Raw genomic sequence first — 20,370 nt, 5'->3', positions numbered from 1 at the left:
AACTAGTTTTATAGATGATTTTCGTATATAAGGAGATAGTCAATATAATAATTTTTTAAATTATTTCAAAATAGAAAAATGGTGACCGACAAGTTAGGGTAGCTTTGTGGAATTGTGGTATGGCCGTATGGCAACGAATGCCAAACATTTATGGAGTTGGAGCTGAAATGGGACCCACCTGGGTTGGTGGATTCTCAGATCTCACCAGTTACTGCCTATTGGTGAAACAGGGTAGTTGAAAGCGCACACACTGCATTCAATTACAAAAAACACCCCCATTAGCAATTGGTGAAGGGTATATTATCTAACCAACCTATGTATACATATCATATCTTATTCACTTAATGATGTAAGAAAAAAGATTTTAAATGAAATGGATGAAGGTAAATTATTTATTTAATAAGTAAAGTATTTTTCATAAATGTGAATAATAGAATTAATTAATAAGTAAATAACAGAAAAGAATCTGAAAGCGCCTATAAAGCGTGAGCTAGATCTGCATCTCACTCTCTAACTCACTCACTCCTTTCATTTCATTGCTTTCTCTCACTGCGTTTCGATTCAATGGCGTCTCAGTCGTGCGATGGCATTCTCCTCGGAATGGGAAATCCTCTCCTCGACATCTCCGCCGTCGTCGACGACGAGTTCTTGCAGAAGTAAGCATAATCTCCTCTTCCTTCTCTCTCTTTCTTTCTGCGTATCTTATCAAGTGTAGCTCTGAGCTTAGAAGTAGTAATTATAGAGTGATGACGAAAAGTATAGTAGAGTTTTTTGTTTCCGAATGATCGATTCGTAAGTCGTTGTTGAGAAGATTCAGATCTCGCGGTTTTGTGTGTTTGGCGCAGGTATGATATAAAGTTGAACAATGCTATTTTGGCAGAGGACAAGCACAAATCCATGTAAGACTACTATACACAGTTACTACTTTCCAACAATATGCTTTACTAATTGCTACTTCGTTTTCATTTATGCCTGAAATCAATCTCTTCAAAAACATGCTAATTTTTGTTCCATTTCTCTGCCTTCTTTTATTATTATCTTTAGTTTTAGATATAGAACAATTACTTCTCTGTTACTTGCTAAATGGCTAAGCTCGTTAGCTTTTTTTAAAAGCAAACCGGGAGCTGAAAACCGAGTTGTTTTCATTTTAAAATGAAAGGGAAGGGAGTTCATTTCATTTCAAACAATAATGATGACTATGAATTGCATTCATTTCAAGGAACTGGAATCAATAAGCTGTTAACTTCTGATTTTGGCTGCTGCATCTGACTACTATCTTAGATTAACTTTTTATTACTATTAAATTAAAGGAATTATAATATAGAAGTGAAAATCCATATGAATCCTTGATGAGCTTCATAGCATGGATTGTAGGGAAAAATTGCTGTGCCCATTTATTATCCACTGCTTCTTTTCTGGCAATCCTGTTTTCTATGTATATAATAAATTTTATTATTAAGGTGAATCTCACGTTTTAGGTGTGTTAGATACTCTGTTTCTTCTGATAAGTATCGTTAAATACTCATTGTTGGAATTTCTCTTTTAAGCTATGAACTTGACGTAGTAATTAGAATTGGACATTCAACTTACATTTATAGAAGAATTATCATTAGGTGTTAATGTCACTACCCAAGCTCTTTTGTTTTTTGTTTTGTAAGTTGCTACGCTTTGGTTTTAGGCAATTTAGTAAGTGGACAAGATTTTTTTTTTTAAAATTAATATGACTAAACCATCATTTCAGGTATGACGAAATGACCAACAAATTTAATGTGGAGTTTATTGCTGGAGGTAATACATCAGATCTAGCTTATTGCTTTACTATTAATTTGTAATATCATGATTCACGAACATGCTGGCTAAAGAAGGAGAAAGGAAAGAACAGAAAAAGCGGATGTCAATATTTCATAATAATGATTCTATGATTTTCTTGTTGGCTGGCAGGTGCTACTCAGAATTCAATCAAGGTTGCTCAGGTCTGTACTTTATCTTTATTGTTAGTAAATCCCAATATTGAATTGTTGTGATCAAAATAACTCACCCTGTATTGCTGCTTACAGTGGATGCTTCAAAAACCTGGTGCAACAAGTTATATGGGTTGCATAGGAAAGGACAAGTATGGGGAGGAGATGAAGAAGAACTCAACAGCTGCTGGTGTAAATGTAAGTATAATCTTGTTATTCATCTTCTCCTTTCCTTGCCATTTGTTTCTCTGCACTGATAAACATAAAAATCGATTCTGAAATCAACTTGTTCATTAAATGATCAGGTTCACTATTATGAAGACGAAAATACACCTACAGGAACTTGTGCTGTTTGTGTAGTTGGTGGTGAAAGGTTTGGCAGTCAGATTTTCCTTAAGTTCTTTCTTGTTTTAGTTTTGGCATAACCCAAACTGTTTATGTTTGATTATTGTTCTCATTATCTATTTTTATTTTCTGCTTTCTTATTTTTAAGATTCCATGAAGAAAATAGTAACAATAGAAAATGAAAACAGGAAACAAGGTTTTCGTGTTTTCATTTTTTTCTTCTCAAAGTTATCAAAACAAATGAAAAGAAACGAACAGAAAATGCCACTCAGGAATCAAAGAGTTATACACTTTATGCTGTTTTTGCAAGACAATTATCTGAAGCTTTCTATTGATTGCTTCTAAATATAGGTCACTTGTTGCCAACTTAGCAGCTGCTAATTGCTACAAGTCTGAGCATTTGAAAAGACCAGAAAATTGGGCATTAGGTACCCAGTTTATTTGTTTGGACCCCTTTATGTCTCTATATCTGAATAGTCCTGAGACTGACATTTGTTATTGTTCATGTTTTGTATGTAAACAGTTGAAAAAGCCAAGTATTACTACATTGCTGGCTTTTTCCTAACTGTATCTCCAGATTCCATTCAATTAGTTGCTGAACATGCTGCTGCAAATAACAAGGTATGATACGGATAGAATGTGGTATTTCCTTTTGATTAATGATATAAGCCTCTGAATGTTGTGCTTAAAACTTCTAATTCAAAAATTTCACTTGCCATAGCATGAATTGTAATTTACACCATATCTAAGGACCACCGAATAGATGAGTGAGATTTTATATTGGGAGGATTCTTTTGTGCACTAGTTAGGAGAATTTATCATTGATCATTCTTTTTACTACCATTTTTTTGTTGTTGTATGCAGGTCTTCACCATGAACCTTTCAGCCCCCTTTATCTGTGAGTTCTTCAGGGATCCACAGGAGAAAGCCCTGCCGTAAGGATCTTATCTAAATGTAACTGAATTGAATCTTACAAATTGATATTAAGAAGTCTCATTTTGGGGATACAGGTATGTGGACATTGTTTTTGGAAATGAGACGGAAGCGAGAACATTTTCCAAAGTTCATGGCTGGGAGGTAATTTTGACTTGTCCGAGCTCAAGAATATTGCAATTTTGGTTTTAAATTTATCTTCATATTTTGACTACTCTTCTCTTTACCAGACTGACAATGTTGAGGAGATAGCTAAAAAGATTTGTGAGTGGCCAAAGGTAACAGCAAGAAAAAGAATAGCCGTTATCACACAAGGTGCAGACCCTGTGTGTGTTGCTGAGGATGGGAAGGTGCAACTGTTCCCTGTGATCCTATTGCCCAAGGAGAAACTCGTTGACACTAATGGAGCAGGTATATCCCTTTTGCTTTTAGTAGATGAATATAGAACAAAGTCATATGTGCAACTGAATTTTTAACACTAAAAGAAATTGAGTTTGGTTTTGGTATACTTCAACCGATAATCAAGCATATGTGACATTGAATGCTTAGAATTTTAATAGGCATTTGATAAAGTGATCTACTCCTGGTCATAAAATGTGTGTTGTCCATGGTTTATCAACATGATTATATGATGATACGTTTTCAATTATTTTTAATGTGGTTGTAGGAGATGCATTTGTTGGAGGATTCCTTTCACAATTGGTTCAGGAGAAGCCAATCTCAGAATGTGTAAGAGCTGGTTGCTATGCAGCAAATGTGATCATCCAAAGGTCCGGCTGCACTTACCCAGAGAAGCCCGATTTTCAATGATTCTGTTGCCGCCATCAAGTTTTGATTATTTTGAGGATTTTATTACAATTCGATTATGGTACTCTTAACTGGTATGGGATTTTTTAATCCCCCAGCAAAGGGAAAATACGTGAAGTTCAACAGGGAGACATTATATTGATATATTTGAGTCCTCATTATTGTTGTCATGTCCTTTTTGGGTTGGTTACATGTTATCTGTTAGATACGTAACAAGGTGTTTGCACTTAATAATTGTGATTGCTTACAAGGAACCGTCGCAACTTCGCCTATGATCTTGGGAGAAGTTTCGTAGGTGCCTTGAATTTTCGGGACTCGACCACTTTGGTTCATGTCTTCATGATTATATGTATTCAATGATATAATATTTTCTATGGATATTCTGTTCTTGCATTTTAGATACGAATTTTCAAGTAAAAGAAAAAAGGGAGGAAATAAACACTGCCTTTAGTTGTAGATTTACAAATGGTCTAGCCTTTTGCCGTGGCTTAAATGGTAAGGAAGGATTTAACCGAACGATAGTTAAAAATTGACAGTAATTAAAGGAAAACAAGACAATCTTACATGGGGAAAAATCTACGAGCATTATATTATACGTCCAAAATTTTCACAGGTAGCATAGACAAAGGCACTTTGAAGTTAACTTATTTCTAAAGCAAGGATGTTAAATATCACGTTCAGTATCATTTTCCTTGAAAGCTTTACGCTCAATCTTTCACCCAAGAGAACCCTGTTTATATCTTTTTTTTTTTAAATTTGTCGCGGATCTAAACTCCGTTTAAAAATTTGTTATTGGTCAATGAGTTATTACATGCACATATACTTTTTTAAACGGATGAATGAGTTTATTATCCGACCATCTCAAGTTGGTTCTTAAACTGTATCTAAATCTACTTTCTAAAACACTTTTTAAGAATATATGTTAAATATCTAGTTATTTTTGCTATATTTTATTTTTTTTCTTATTTATCGTTCATATAGATCAAAATTATTTTTGTTAGTTTAGTGGTTTATCGTTTACCCATAATCTAATTAATACTTAAGGCCTCTTTCCTATAATGGTTTCTTTTGTGAGAAAGAACTATCCTACTTTTCCCATTGAAAACACGAACTACATACCGTGGACCAAGTTTTTCTATCGATAACTTTTCTGAATGGTGACAATGCCTTGTCAATTTGCCTCCATTATTATGCTCTTTTCTCTCATCGCATTATGAATTTATAATTTTCATTATTCATTGCTGAAAGCATCACTCACTAAATTTTTCAGCTTCAAAATGCTACCACTAAACACAAACAGCTAGGCGCATTGACCAGAACCGGGAAAGAAAAAGAGCTTAAATGACTAACTATGCATATACCCTAGCATACAAAGCACAGGTTCAATAGAATAAACCCTTTAAAAAAAAACATAGAATAACCATTATATTAAGTGCATGGTGAAAAGGAAACATGGTAAAGAGATGAAGTTCTTTTTGATAGATAATTAGATATTTATCTAAATGAATGTGTTATTTTATTTTGATTAATTTTTTAAAGTAGATTATATATTCTTTTAAAATATAAAAATATTATAATAGAAGAACTAAATTTAAATATTAATTAACGAATAAGATTATATTAGATTTTTTAATTTTGATAAGTATAACTATTTTTGAAATGTTTTACCTTAATTATTTTTAAAAAATATTTTTATTTTTCAAAAGCTGCCTACAATCACAAATACATTATTTTTTTATTTACCAAACTCAAAATTGTTTAAAAGTACAAACATCTCTGTAAAAAATGTTGCCAAGCCAAACCCGATTCAAAAATATTATGAATACAAGATTTTCACTCTTTAATAATTGATGAATATAATAGATGGTGTATGCTATGGTGTCTATATACACTTGCCTAACTTACTAAAAAGAGATAAAAATTAATATTTAAATTAAAAAATATAAAAATAAATAATTTTTTAATATTTAAAACTTACTACAAAAAACAACTTCAACAATTTCGGCACTAAAGTTAAAGACATAGAAGAATTGGCCATAACGGATATGGTAAATGATCCAATGATGATAGAAATTAGTCAATTACTGCTACTAAATTTATTAATCAAACAATCGAAATTCCCCGGCCCATTATTAACACATAATTTGTCATATTCTTCCCACTAATGTAATTGAGATCGTCACTTATTTATACATAATAAATTATTTTCCTAGAATTTATTAGATTGAAGAGATATATGTATACAAAAATTATATATGTTCATATAAGACTACTACTCTCAGAGATAAAGACAGAAACACACACGATCATTCTGTGGAGAACTTGCACAGCGAAGAACACTGAGGAAGATGTGTTCATCACAAGGAATGCATAGTTTGGAATCGGCAATGAAATCATACTCTTCTTGAGCTTGATCCAACAAGGCCCTAAAGAGTGGATGGTGAAGCAATGCAACTTTGATCACAAATCTCTTGTGTTCTTCTCCAACATACACTACCAAGTGACCCTTTGGAACATCATTTGGAATGGAGCATCTCTTATCCAATGAATTAGAAGATGAAGGCCACAAGTTAGTGTATTTTTTAAGGTAACATTGGTCGCAAGAATCAGACACAGTAGTACAAGGTATCACTTTGCTTCCCATTTTCTTGCACTTGTTAAGGCACCCTCTAAGAAACCTTGTCTTCATAGTTCTTAGAATTTTAACTACTTGTTGATGAATGATATATAGATATTAAATATAGAAAGAGAGAGAGAGAGAGAGATCATATAAGAACAGAGGAAAAGATTCAAAAGAAGTGCAATGAGTATTACTTGGAGAGAGTGAGAGAAGCTACAAAGGTTTATATAATTGTGGCATTGGCATGTGATGAAGTGGAAAAACCAATGCAATGAAGAGCATTAATGTTTGACATGATTGGAAGCCTATGCTATTGATAATATAAATATATTATTTGTTATTATTTTTTTTAATTAAATAAATAAATGTGTGCCAGTTACATATATTATGGTATACTATATAGTTGCTGACCCATGTTCATCAATTTTAAAGCTACTTTTTATATAGATATAGAAAATTGAATATTTTGATTATACGAAAATGTACGATCATGCATGCTGCCAATGATTATTTTAGGGAGGTACAGGTACATATATATAAAAATGTATACATCAATGTTATCATCATCATCATTACCATCATCATCATCATGTATGTATAACTGATTAACACCCCTGCCTCCTAGGATTGGAAGAAGTGAAGGATTCAGTGCTTTCTATCTGCAATTCTTGAAAGGGTATGGAGCTTATGATTCACTATCCCTCTCACAATGCTGAGACCCCACAACATGAAGGAGAAGAAAAAATAAAAATAAAGATAAGATATGAAAGAGAGAGTAGAGGAATGGGATAAGTGTCTTGGGCTAAGTGCAAAATCCACTTGGGATGGCTAATTTTTATTTTATGACACATGTTGGAACTTTATTCAGATTCGTGTTTCATAGGGTGGCTTCAACTTTCCTTTTTGAGTCGTAATTCTTGAAAATTTTTCGTACTGCTAAGTGCAAAAAAGTCGGTGATATAATATTGCTTTTAATTGCCACAATGCTGTAAAGATTTGGATTAATACTTAATAGTATAGTGTTATATATAGTGGATTATGCATGGTGGCTGGCTGGCTGCGGATGTTAATGGAGATGATTGAAAAACACAAGGGTCAAAATTTCGTTACTAGAATTTTTAATTGCATGTTGATATTGATATTAGCATTTTTAGCTCTAAATAATTGGTAGATGGATGATGCGCATTTCTTTAACTTAAAAAAGATAAGGAGATTCGAACCCGCGATTTCTTAATTGAACATGGAGAGACTATATCATTTGAGTTATAATTCATTAGCTAATTCTAATGAATCTTAATTGAAACAACAATTCTTACGAAAAATGGAGCTACATGGTTTATGAATCACGTTTTAGATTTATACAATGCATCAAGACCACGGAAAAAAACAAAGAAAAAGATTTGTATATTGCATTATTAATTAACTAACTGTAAGTAGTGTTAGTGTCTTTGTCAATCTCAGTATTGGATGCTTCTATGCATGGATTGAGATGTGAATTTATTATTCTCAATCTGGATAGATTATAGTCGGAGTTTGCCATATAGCGTTATTTATTTATTTATTTATTATATTCTAAGGACCAAATAAATATTGGTACTAGTATGAGTATCCGTACAAAATATTAAAACTTTAAAAGTGTCAGCTGGTATGTATGTTCTGCAGATGAATCTAGGATAAGTTTGAGTTTTCATTAGCTTTGTAGTTCCAAGGAATTCAGGAAATGGGCATATGCATGGCAAAGGGGTGGATACGAAAATATGCTTCTTGTGAGCACAACACACGAGATTCAATGGACATTATGGATCGGATCGGATTCTTTACATTTTCCCTCAAAAGTGAAAACTACATTTAACTTTGACCCAAAATGTAGATTGGACTTTGATTTTATTTTCTATGATCTATGATATGTCTTGATTTGTTGTTATGCATTCATTATTCACCTCTTCAAAAATAGAACAGTATCATATTTTAGTTTATAAAATATTAAACCATTGCAATTTATTAGCATATCTAATAAGAGTTAGGGTATGGTTGTAAAGGTGGTCTATTATCTCCAATTTTTTAGGTTGAATATATATATATATATATATATATATATATATATATATATATATATATATATATATATATATATATTTGAGTAAATACCAATTCGGTCTTTATCTATTTTCATGAAGGACAAAACGATTCCTGTCCAAAAAAAAGGGGACACTTCGATTATCAACTTTTTTATTTTGGGACAATACGATCCATCTGTTAAAAATTTCATTAAATAATAACAAAATTCAGTTTTGTGGGAGTTTTATTTGTATTTTAACATAAAATTCTTTTTAACAATATAACTAATTACTATTACTATTATCACTACTTTTTTTATTCTCATTATTATCATTCCTACCTCTATTATTTTTATTACTTTATCATCATCATTATCTCCTCTACCGTCATCATCACCAATACCAATATTATCAAAATTAAAGTTCTCTTCTTTCATTTCTTATTCGATTTTACTTTTTTTTTTTCCTTTAAAAGGTATTTGTACTACAATCACTTTTTTGTTGCGACATCATTTTCATCAATGGTTTTTCTTCACTTAACCACAATTGGTGAGGAAATTTTTCAAAAACAAACTTATTAATAGTTTGTGGAGATTTAAAACCCCATAAAATACAAATAAAATTCCCACAAAACTAATTTTTATTATTATGTAATGAATTTTTTAACAGAGGGTGTCCAAAAATAAAAAATGTTGACGGTAGAAGTGTTCTTTGTTTTTGGATAGGAATTGCTTTATCTTTTGTAAAAATGGATAAGGACCGAGTTGAATATTTATTCTATAATTTTTTATAATATTTTTTAGTCTGGTAGGCCAATGATTATTTTATCGTGAATTTAACCTCTATTTAAGGATTTGTTATTTGTTATTGGAAAAAAAAATTTTACATATATAAAATGTAATTCAAATTCCCAATATTTATTTAAACGTATTAATAAGTTGACCAGTGAATCAACTTAAAATATAATTGTTAAAGTGGAAAATATGAATCATTAATATAGAGTGAAAGAGAGTAGTTGTGGGAATGGGGAGACAATATAAGAGATTTCCCTTTTTGGATGCAGAAGGGTCAGAGAGATGATTGAGATCCAGCACATTGATACATCCCCTTTAAGACACATGTGGCCATTGCTAGGTTGGTTCAAATTACAATAATTAATACCAACTTCAGTTTCACGCATCATCTATCTTCTTCTGCAGTAATAAACTGCCATCAACACTATTCTTCTTCTTCTTCTAGATAAGACACAAAACTAGAGTTATATATTAAAATCATTTTTAAAACGGAAGCACTTCATTGGATGAACAATGCACTTCTCAATAATATATTCCATATTATTTTGAAATGCCATCAAGGTTGTTCTGCATCCTTTGCTGTCCAAATTCCCCATAACAATTAAGATACTTGTAATTTATGTCACATGCAAGGCACCATGCCAAACTACGCGGAATATTGATTCAAAAACAATCTATGCACTTTTTTTTTTCCTTTTACAGTACCCGGGAAAAAAAGGAATTTAAAACTACAAGAACAGTAAGAAGGAAAAAGATAAGAATGATGATGGAATTGTACACTATAGGACAAGTGATGATAAGGTCCATGATGATTAGGGTCATTGTAGAAATGGTGCACATGAGGGTTGGGCCACGAACTAATGGGAAATGGATCCTCTCCAGTTTTTAACACTTTCTCTTAAACAAGAAATTCTTTTGGATTTGTTTGATTTTTATATAGACTTTCTTTCTTTTTTTATTTATTTTACGCTATTTCTTTTCACTTTTGAAATTCATCAAGAATTGAAATCTAGATTTTTTGGATATAAAACTTCGATGCCATGTCATGAACTATATCTAACGAGAGAGATTTATAGCTAGAGATGAACTGAATTCAAATCAAATGATGAGTCTATTCGTGTAAAAAATGATTGTGATTATGATTAGACAGCCTTTCCCTTTTGTTTCCATACCACGTGCATATATCTGTTCTATTGAGCTGTCATTTTGGATGACACTATCATTTGTGTTCCCATCTCCCATATCTCACAATCAACACCTCTCCATGCTTCCCTATAGGAAGCATACTTACTTACTCTTCATTCTTCTCTTTTGAGAACTTGCTTTGCACACAACAACGCCTCAAGTTTTAATCTCTCTCTCTCTCTCTCTCTCTCTCTCTCTCTCTCTCTCTCTCTAGCTAGCTTAACGTCTTTGCTGCTCTCTACAATTTCATGTGAAATCATTTGTAATATTCAACTAATGCAAACACATTTATGTAGTACTCTTATTTTGTTACTTAGCTAGTCGTGCCATCTCTGAATTTCTAAAGAATTGAATCCTCTCGTAACAGTAAAAAAAAGTGGAGAATAAAATGAAGGATAGGTTAATGATAAAGGGGAGTAAAATTCCCTAGGTGTCAAAAGGAAAAAACAAGAGTGCAAACAACTCGATATTTTGTGTGTGAAAAGAAGATAAATGCTGCAAGATGAAGCTCATAACACCCTTCTCTCATCATGATGTCAAATGTTTTACATCTAAACTTGGTTTTAAAACATATCAGACATCATTTAAGAAATCATACTCTTGCAGGGATTAGGCATTAACCATGGCAAATTTATGTAGAGCGGAGCCAACTAATAATTCCTCAAGTTTACAACTAAAAAAATTTTCTATGCCTTTGTAAAAGACCAACAGAAACTACTAAATGTATATAGCTGTGCAAATGATATATCTAAATTTCAACAAGATTTTTTGTGACTATGGATTCACCTCTGTTACAGAGGGAGTTTCACTTGTAAGTACACTTCCTCCGTATATTTCTTTTGCTCTGGCCAATGGGAGGAGAATCTTTACTTTGACTAACTGAAGTAGAAGTACCAAGTTTGCTACCGCGAGAATTCTTTGAGCCGCCGCGTTGCCTTGGGTACGGGTGAATTTTAGCCAATTCACGCACACGGCATGCCACGTTAAATGGTAGGGGGCGTAAAGTATGATCATCATTTTGATCATCCTGCAACCACAAATGATTGTAATCATATATTGGCACCTCAATAGAACTAACTGAAATATTTGTAATACATCATCAAATTTTCTTAAAGGAAGAAATTTAACCTCTTTCTGGTCTATTGTGTTTGTCTGAATGGAACTGGCTCTTAAAAGATTACGCCACTTGTCCTGCAGAAATCACATTTAGAAAACTCTGGTTTGCAAAGAAGGAAGCAATTGAAATAGACAAGGCTTTGTGAAGTACCCTGAGATCTATGGGTGTTCGATAGCTTGAAGAAGAAAATGAAAACCTCTTTATATCCGTCCACCTACCAACTCCATATTCAGATATGCCATCAACCAACTTAATAACCTCAGAGAGAGTCCACATCCTCTGATGCTTTCTCCGATCTTTCTTTTTAGATCTTTTTGGTGTCAAACATTCATCCTCAGAGTCCAAGGAAAATGCCTCCTCATCATCAAGTTTCTACAAAAACAAATGCCTTGTTAAATGAAAAAGAATAATGTCCAGTAATAAAAGCAGATATAGAAATGAATAACATAATATTAGAATATAGAATTACGAGCAAACTAGAGGTGATTATTGATCTTGTAATTGAGAAATAGTGTACAATGAATCTAAGCCCCACTTGGAAACAAGCAAGACACGAGGGATGCACAATGAGAAAAATTCTTTTCAGATAAAACCCTACCTCTTTCTTTGGTCGGCCCCTGTGAGCTTTCAACTTTGGGATTGTCACATCACTAATTCCATTACTAGACTTCTCAACTCGAATCTTTCTCAATGCTTTAATTCTTATATGAAGTTCATCACATGATGAGGCACTTGAATGTTTTCTTTTTGTACCAGCAGTTGGTACCTTTTCCTTTGACCTTGAATTTGAAGTCTCTTCAATGTACCTAAGAGTAGGCTTTCGGAATCTCTTCTCTTTAAGTGCAGTAGGTTGACTCTTTTCAATTGAACCCGTTTCCCTTTTACAATATAATATACCACCAGCCAAATGATGATCATTATTCAACTGATGTAGATGCGGTATGTCGAGTGAAATGTTGTACAGGCAATCCTCATTTGCCGGTTGATGAGGATTGTTCCTGAAGGCACCACGTGATTGATAGGATACTACATCATCTAGAGGATTATTTTTGCATTCAGATTGTGCAATGGGTAGTTTTGTAGATTCTGATACCCAACCAACAATGCTGCTTCCACTCAATTCTGAAGAATGACTTTCTGAAGTTGAGTTTTGCAGAAGGGAACCTTCACAAGGACCAGGGCCAAGCACCTCAGCCTTGCTGTCAAATTCAAAATCTGTAGATTGGAAAGATAAAATTACAAAATACAATATTTGAAAAGGAAAAGCTTAACGAAAATAACAAGGCAAAGACTTGTTCTTTTCTTTTCTATTTGAATATCATATCATTATAAGATATTGTTACTTAATTATTTACCAAAAAAAACCTCCTCGCATGCACCAGAGAAAACATCAGTTCCTTCAAGGTCATCGATTTCAACATCATCCAAAAATCCATCAAGGACCTAAGAATATTAAGACAATGTTCATACTAACAAAATATGGGCATGGAAAATTTTTGAAATAAGAAAAGGGGAAAATATACTGTTCAACATTAGATGAGGCAACATACAAATATACCATGATAGCCTCAAATTTCAAATACTCAATCATCAAGCAGTTTAAGTTCAATATATTTGAACTACTAGTTTCAACATCACCTAGTAATAACTGTTAGTAGAGACAATTACCTCCATCTCCAAGTCATCCTTTCCATTGAAAGCTGCATGAATATCCAAACCACCTGATGAATGTACACACACTACTATCAGATTGAACATCACAAATAACTTGGGAAATTACAAATAAAGTCTGAAAGCAAATTCCCATTGTCCTAAAAAAATAATCACAATATCGATATAGAATTAATAATCAATTTTAAATCCAATTAAGATCCAAAGGAAACATTTTCAACATCAAAGCATTTCCTTCCGTCATTCTCATATAGATTACAATATACCATCTACTGAGACATGCTCATTTCTATTTTCTGCAAGAAAATGGTCAACTTCCATTGCTTCATCTTTAAGAGCAGGCACAGATGATTCATCCACCTGAACCTAAGGAAATGTGAAATAGAGAAATCATAAATCATATACCTTCAGAAATGCCACATTGCTGTTCACAGTTAATTCAAGAAGACCATTACAAAACAATGACATAAATTCAGATGAGTGTTCAATGTTCATACAAAAACACTATTCAAATCAGGCTTGCAAGTTGACTTGCACTAGTTCGCAGAGCAAATACAATTTACTCATAATTTTTTAAAGGAAAAAAAAAAACGTGTTTGAATCGTTTCAACAAGTGAACAACAATCAAATTATATTATACCTAAGGTTTGTGCCTACTTCAACATTATTCAATTTAAGTTAACAGAGCATACATTTTTGTCAACACTCAATCCAGAGGTGTGCTTCAATTAGGGAAGAATGCGAAGAGCAGGATGAGTTAAACGATTTGCAATTATATATGCACAGAGAAATGACAATTTCAACCAATGTCCTTACCCTTTGGCATTTCATATTGGAACACTTCCGCAACTTTTCATCCTGATCCATCGCATATTCTACTGAATATTATACAATGTCAACATGCATCAGTTTAATCTTCTAACTCATTCATATTCAAAGACAAAATACATGTTTGTAGAAAACAAAAGCTAGCATTCGCCCTTAACATTACTACAATGTATACAGATATAATCAATTTGAATTGACTGCCCCTTTATCATTGTTTTTCTATCAGCATATCAACACAAAAATAAACACCATTGTAATTCAAAATCAGAGATTTCTTCAAAATTCAGAACAAACGGGAAGATAAAAGTGCTCCAAGCAAGTGAAAAGGAAAAAAAAAAAAAAACGCATGCAAAAGTGCCACCAACACAGATTCCATTGATATCGGGGGAAAAATCATTGAAAAACCAAAATGATTGCTCATGCATAACACACAAGCCTCTAACTCAATTATACACAAATCAATCAAAAGCACAACACTATGCACAGCTACCATTTCCTATGCTCATTTTTTTATCCTCAGTAAAATTGAGCTAATTCAGAAAAATCGAAGTAGTGAAAATTACAAGGAAAAAAAATCCCCAATCTCTGATTTATTCAGCAAGTAAAGCAATCAACAGAGAAATAACCGATCTTAAAGCTCATACATAGAAATAAAAAATCAGCACCAGAATCAAATTGAGGTAGAAATCAAGATCTAACTAATGAATAGCAGAAAGTAGAGAAGAGTAGTAACAAGGATGAAGATCTAACCTCAGGATAGAAAAAAAAAAAAGAAGAAGAAATGAATTGAAATCCGTAGAAAGAGAGAAGAGAGAGATTAGAGAATGTTCGAAACCGAAAAATGCTGAAACCGCCAAAAAGCGACACGAAACGAAGGGATAGAATAGAACTGAAGCTGCCGTGTTTTTATTCGATGGAATCAATCGCTAGTTTTTCGTTTTCTTTTTCTTAATTATTACTAAAATTTAATTTAATCTGAAACATATACGAGAAAATAATTAATTAAATTGTTGATTCAAGTGCACAAGTGTTTTTAACTCCTTAACTATCAAATTTGCAAACTAAAAAACTTTTCACAGTAACCAAGTTCTGTTTGATAATTGTGGAGAGTGACACGTGTCAGATGTTGAGTGCATGAGGTCTTTTTCTCTCTTTCTCGTTCGCGGCGCTGTACTGTCAGAAAATCCATCGAGCACGCTATCGCCGCCACCACTTGCAAGTTGCAACATAACGACGTCGTTTTTCGCTTATTTTGCGCCTTCGCGTTTTTCTCGTGTCCATGTCTACTCACCACTCTTATCACCTACTACTTACTACATGCAACTCATTTTAATTTTGATAGAAACTTAGATATCTAATGTGCAGTTGGCTTTACCTAAAGTTAATAATAAAGAATTGTTAAATAAAAATTTAATTAAATTAATTAAATTATCTAACGGTTTTTAATTATCAACTTCATCTAAAATTAACTGTATTTAAATTTTTATCTTTAATTTTATAATTAATTAAAATTAAATTTTTACTTTTTAAGGAAAATACACACTTTGAAGTTTAAACCACAGTAATAAGCACATTCTAGGGAGTGATAATTGGATTGAAGAGATAAAATAAAAGTATTAATTTCTAACTTTTTTCCACTGACTAATTCTTGTCTATACAGGGAATGAAGGGCCTAAAATATGTAATGACAACAAGAGAATGCTAATTAGTAATTAGTGCTAATCACATATTCTACTAATAGTATTATAAACATGTTTAATATGTGCATTAGGGATGATGGATGAGGACTACTTCCTTTGTGTGATCAAGAGACAACCAAAGGCGAGAATTCTGAAGAGTATTCCATAGAGAATGAGGATTACAAGGCACATAATCCACTCGTTCACATTATAGTCATTAGTCTTAAGTGAACTACAACGTGTAATTAGCCACACTCCTGTGTACCTTTCAGCATTTGCAACTACAAAGGCCTCTAATGCATAATTTGGGTAGCACAGTTTTGCTAGGATCTTCATCAGTGTTGTGTCTCTCTTTTGGCTTGCAATCAGAGTCATAACCACAGGAAATAGCACTGAACACTACATACAAGTAATCAAAACAAATTGAGATACTGAAAGAAAGAAAGAAAGTAAGAAAGATATTGATTCCTTCCATACCAGTTGTGCAGCAGAAGGAGCCAAGTAAATTGCTAATATATAAGCCATGCCAGTAGCACTGTAGACAAGGCAAAGCAGAATCACATAGTTACTTGCAAAGCTTGACCTTGGATTGCTAAAGAAATAGAACATGGATAGATACACCACAGGCTTGATTACTGTGTTGAAAAGATCAATTGTGTCTTTGGACATAAAATGAGCAAGACTACTAATCCCTGATGCACTTTCCCTCCAGTACTGTAATTTGTCAAGTGAAAATGATCTAAGAGCTGCAATCTTGCACAGTAGAGCTGCAACAATAACAACAACAACAATAACAATAAATATATGAATGAATTCATGTCCCTAGTCCCTTATTGTGTATGTTTGAAATGAACTTACACACAGCAATAACTGTGAATGTATATCCAAGGGAACCAAACGTTTCATCATTGGCTGTAGTTAGCATTCCTAAGATCGCACCAGCAACTAACAAAAGTAGATAATCAACTGCTTGAGATTTTCCTTCTCGTAGTTGCTGCTTACCAACCCTGCCAAGATAGTATCTATATTGTCGAAATACACCAGGTGTTCTTCTATTGGACAAATCCTTAACGATCAAAAAGTTTGAGTCTACATGATCTTTCTCTATCTCAACACTATCCCAATGATGCTCTGATTGCTCTTCACCACCACCTTCAGCTTCACCCTTGGATGAAGATTCAGGATCATGGTTTTCAGACATTACATGAAGCATATCAGGAGGAACATTGTAACCATTATGGAGCATCCACTTGATGGGAAGCTGCTGGTATGTGACACCGGAAGAAGGCTTCACAATACCTTCCAAAACATCAATGAAGTGGTCAGGGGGATTCACACGGTCAGGGACAGGGATTCCAATGCTAGCAAAGTATTCCTCAACTTTCTTCACTGGTCCATGATATGCAGTAAGCCCCCCTTTGGCTAGAAATATTATATCATCAAACATTCTGAACAATGTATAGCTTGGTTGGTGAAGTACCATGCATATGTTAACCCCTTCATGGGCTTCACGCCTAAGAGCTTTAAGAAGCAATGAGGATGAAGCACTATCAAGACCTGTTGTAGGTTCATCTAATATCAATAGTGAAGGCTCCATCACCATTTCTAATCCCACATTCACACGCTTCTTTTGTCCTCCTGATATTCCTCTCCTTTCCACTGTCCCAACAAGGGAATCTCTTATTGCTTGCAGTCCTAATGTCTCTATTACTCTCTCTATAATCAGAACCTTATCTGCTTTTGCCATGTCTGCTGACAACCTTCAATATCACAATCACAGTTAGTTACTAGTCCTAATGTTCAATCTACGTCTTAGATATATAACTATTCATGTACCTGCATCTTGCGCTAAAGCGAAGATTCTCCTCCACGGTCAAGTTACCATGGACAATATCATCTTGAGGCACAAAACCGATAATCTTTTGATAACAATGAATGGATTCATGTTTGCCATTGATAAGAATAGATCCAGTCATGGTGCAACCTCTAACTTTGCCAGCCAAAGCAGAAAGAAAAGTGGTCTTGCCAGCTCCAGAGGGTCCCATCACAGCTGACACTCTACAAGGCATCAGTTTACCTGTCACACACCTTAGAAGATGCTTCTTTTTCCCTCTCAAAGTTAGAGTCAAATCCTTGAATGAAACTTCAATGGCTGGCCTTGCTTTAATCTCTTCATCAACATTAGTAGCCATTGATATAACTCCAGAGAATGTTAAGTTATTGCTCTGTTCTTGTTCTTTCTCCTTCTCAATCTTCCCATAAGCATACCTTAGAATCTGGCTTTGTGTGTGCAGATTTTTACCCTTTGGTTGCTTGTTCTTCAGGTTCTTATCTCCAATGTTCAAGTGGAATCCTTCGCTGCTGTTCAAATCACTGTCAGCCGAGTTCATCATCTTTGTGAGGTTGCTTTCCTTTTTCTCAGAAGAGTTGTCCGAAGGTGGCAGAGGAGAAGCAGCAGCAGCAGGATTAGTAGTGTCCTGTTTCATGGATTTTCGGCGCGAAAAGGATCTTAATTGTTCTTGCAAACCTTTCTTCTTTGTAATGCTATCTTTGGCTGATCTCCATCTTTGTCTTGCTTGTGCAATCTCTTTCACATGCTTGGCAGCTCGCTCTCTAGAATCCGCCTTTAGCTTTTCTCTTGTTGCTAGAATTTGATCAGTACAGTTGTAAATGAAGATCAGCAGAGTACTCAGTGCAACCTATACACCAAACAATGATAATTGAGACTAAATTTTAAGATATATATGATTAGATATTTCATATTTCATAATCTACTTAGTCCTTACAATAAGCAAAGCAGCATAAGCATGCATATTTGGGCTTTCTGTGTTTGCTTTACAGGAACTCAACATGGAGCATGCTGTAAAAGTGAACAATTCAAATTAATTTTATCTTCTCATTCAAAATACAAACTACATATTAACATATAGAGCTTAACCAAATAAAAAAAACTCACAATTTTGGCGAGTGGAACCCCTTCTGCAGTAATATCTGAAAATTGGAAATGTAGGTAATAAGAAACAGTATTTCTCTATTAACAAACATACTTATAAGAAGAATGATACAATATACATATAAGAGGAGATGAAAGAAAACAATACCCACGATCACAAGCCACTTTACGTGTTGTAGTTGGGCAATATGATCCTGGATCACAAAAGATATCACTGTTGTTCACAACTCCACTCCATACATCTGCACTTCCACATGCATGGTTTGGATCTCCTGCAGGTATCTGGTAGCTATATCTGCATAACAAACATTATAATAGTAATGAATACATATGAACCAAGTCTAATAATGAATGCTATTAATTACAACTTACGGTTCACATGTTGAAGTGGTTGTATTCAGTTTCCCAATTGGACAATAAGAGCCTAGTGGGCAAGCTGCATGAAATGACAGCAACTAATTGATGATTAATAATAATTATTACTAATAATGTATGTAAAGTTAAGAAACATGGAGAGAAGCATAGCATCACATACTTACGTATCATGCAAGTCAAGCCTTGAGGGCAAAAGAAACCCTCACAACAAGGTTGACAATTATCAATTCTAGAAGGAATCTCAGGTAATTCCTTTTTGAGGTCAACAGTGCTTCCAACACTACATCCCCAACCAGGTTCACAACCAGCAACCCATGATGACAGATTGCAATTCTTGTTCGGTTTCACATAACTCTGAGATGTAGTTCCTGTTGTATCCATAAAACTCTGAAAATAGTACCTTATTTCAACTGAAGTGCATATTCTATCTCTGAAATCTCCTGATTCAGTAATCAAAATTAACCATGTTATTATCATTATTATTATTAAACATCCATCACTCAATACTTAATTCAACAACTCATACCTTTTTTCTTTACACAAGAATCCACAAAGTCTAACCTCCCCTTAAAATCAAAAGCTTCCTCCCAATCTTTTTTCCTGAAACATAGAAACAATAATGTAGTTAAGAAGAATCATAGAGGAAAAAGGAAGATATAGATACATATATATATAACTCACATGTCCTTTATGCAGAAGCTTAAAGTTTTTCTAATGTCGCTAGTAAAAAGCGTTGCAAGACTCTGAAGTTCTTTATAGATTTCCTCAGCATAAAACGAGGTTACATATGGTTGATCCGCACATTGAATCCTAGTTGGTAGCAAACTCAATGATACAAAAAACAACACCAAGAAAACAAGAGTAGCTACCGAGGAGGAATAAGAACTACCATTATTATTCCTCATCCCATTCATTTCCACAACACACCAAACCAAATCAACAATATGACCATGCCATGTATGTATGTTATTACTCAGAACTTTGTCATTTAAGGTTGTAGGTTGTGTTAAGCAACCTTAACTCCGCTATATAACTCTTATGTTAA

The 20,370-nt window shown here is 33.6% G+C and overlaps 4 protein-coding genes across 7 annotated transcripts; 1 reads left to right on the top strand and 3 right to left on the bottom strand.

The window, feature by feature from the left end:
- The first annotated feature begins 328 nt into the window (after positions 1-328).
- LOC112760430 (adenosine kinase 2-like) lies at positions 329-4,424 on the top strand. Its single transcript, XM_025808115.3, has 12 exons — positions 329-656; positions 846-899; positions 1,742-1,788; positions 1,942-1,973; positions 2,058-2,159; positions 2,267-2,334; positions 2,658-2,734; positions 2,830-2,927; positions 3,171-3,241; positions 3,317-3,383; positions 3,470-3,650; positions 3,907-4,424. The coding sequence occupies exons 1-12, from the start codon at positions 565-567 to the stop codon at positions 4,047-4,049; spliced, it is 1,032 nt and encodes a 343-aa protein (XP_025663900.1). The 5' UTR covers positions 329-564; the 3' UTR covers positions 4,050-4,424.
- Positions 4,425-6,061: 1,637 nt separating this feature from the next.
- On the bottom strand, positions 6,062-7,470 carry LOC112720627 (auxin-induced protein 15A-like). The gene has a single exon (XM_025771626.3). It carries the CDS (start codon positions 6,733-6,735, stop codon positions 6,325-6,327), a length of 411 nt encoding a protein of 136 aa, XP_025627411.1. The 5' UTR covers positions 6,736-7,470; the 3' UTR covers positions 6,062-6,324.
- Positions 7,471-11,205: 3,735 nt separating this feature from the next.
- LOC112760393 (uncharacterized) lies at positions 11,206-15,622 on the bottom strand. Of its 4 annotated transcripts, none has more exons than XM_025808112.2 (9): positions 15,069-15,622; positions 14,307-14,368; positions 13,757-13,856; positions 13,488-13,540; positions 13,175-13,262; positions 12,418-13,034; positions 11,970-12,191; positions 11,831-11,893; positions 11,206-11,729 (listed from the first exon to the last, which is right to left on the bottom strand). In XM_025808112.2, the coding sequence occupies exons 2-9, from the start codon at positions 14,355-14,357 to the stop codon at positions 11,508-11,510; spliced, it is 1,416 nt and encodes a 471-aa protein (XP_025663897.1). In that variant the 5' UTR covers positions 14,358-14,368; positions 15,069-15,622; the 3' UTR covers positions 11,206-11,507. The 4 variants fall into 4 exon arrangements, with proteins under 4 accessions (XP_025663897.1, XP_072063639.1, XP_025663899.1 ...); XM_072207538.1 differs by having other exon boundaries at positions 14,307-14,365; positions 15,069-15,386; XM_025808114.2 differs by lacking the exon at positions 13,757-13,856 and having other exon boundaries at positions 15,069-15,376.
- A 306-nt stretch (positions 15,623-15,928) lies between these two features.
- Positions 15,929-19,754, bottom strand: LOC112760377 (putative white-brown complex homolog protein 30). Its single transcript, XM_025808111.3, has 9 exons — positions 19,490-19,754; positions 19,323-19,386; positions 19,099-19,245; positions 18,954-18,988; positions 18,784-18,857; positions 17,834-18,696; positions 16,856-17,757; positions 16,475-16,764; positions 15,929-16,396 (listed from the first exon to the last, which is right to left on the bottom strand). Exons 1-9 carry the CDS (start codon positions 19,704-19,706, stop codon positions 16,106-16,108), a joined length of 2,883 nt encoding a protein of 960 aa, XP_025663896.2. The 5' UTR covers positions 19,707-19,754; the 3' UTR covers positions 15,929-16,105.
- Positions 19,755-20,370: the final 616 nt, after the last annotated feature.

Source organism: Arachis hypogaea, chromosome 2 (assembly GCF_003086295.3).
Source record: "Arachis hypogaea cultivar Tifrunner chromosome 2, arahy.Tifrunner.gnm2.J5K5, whole genome shotgun sequence".
Taxonomy (NCBI): Eukaryota; Viridiplantae; Streptophyta; class Magnoliopsida; order Fabales; family Fabaceae; genus Arachis; species Arachis hypogaea.
This window is presented reverse-complemented; position numbering and strand designations above follow the sequence as displayed.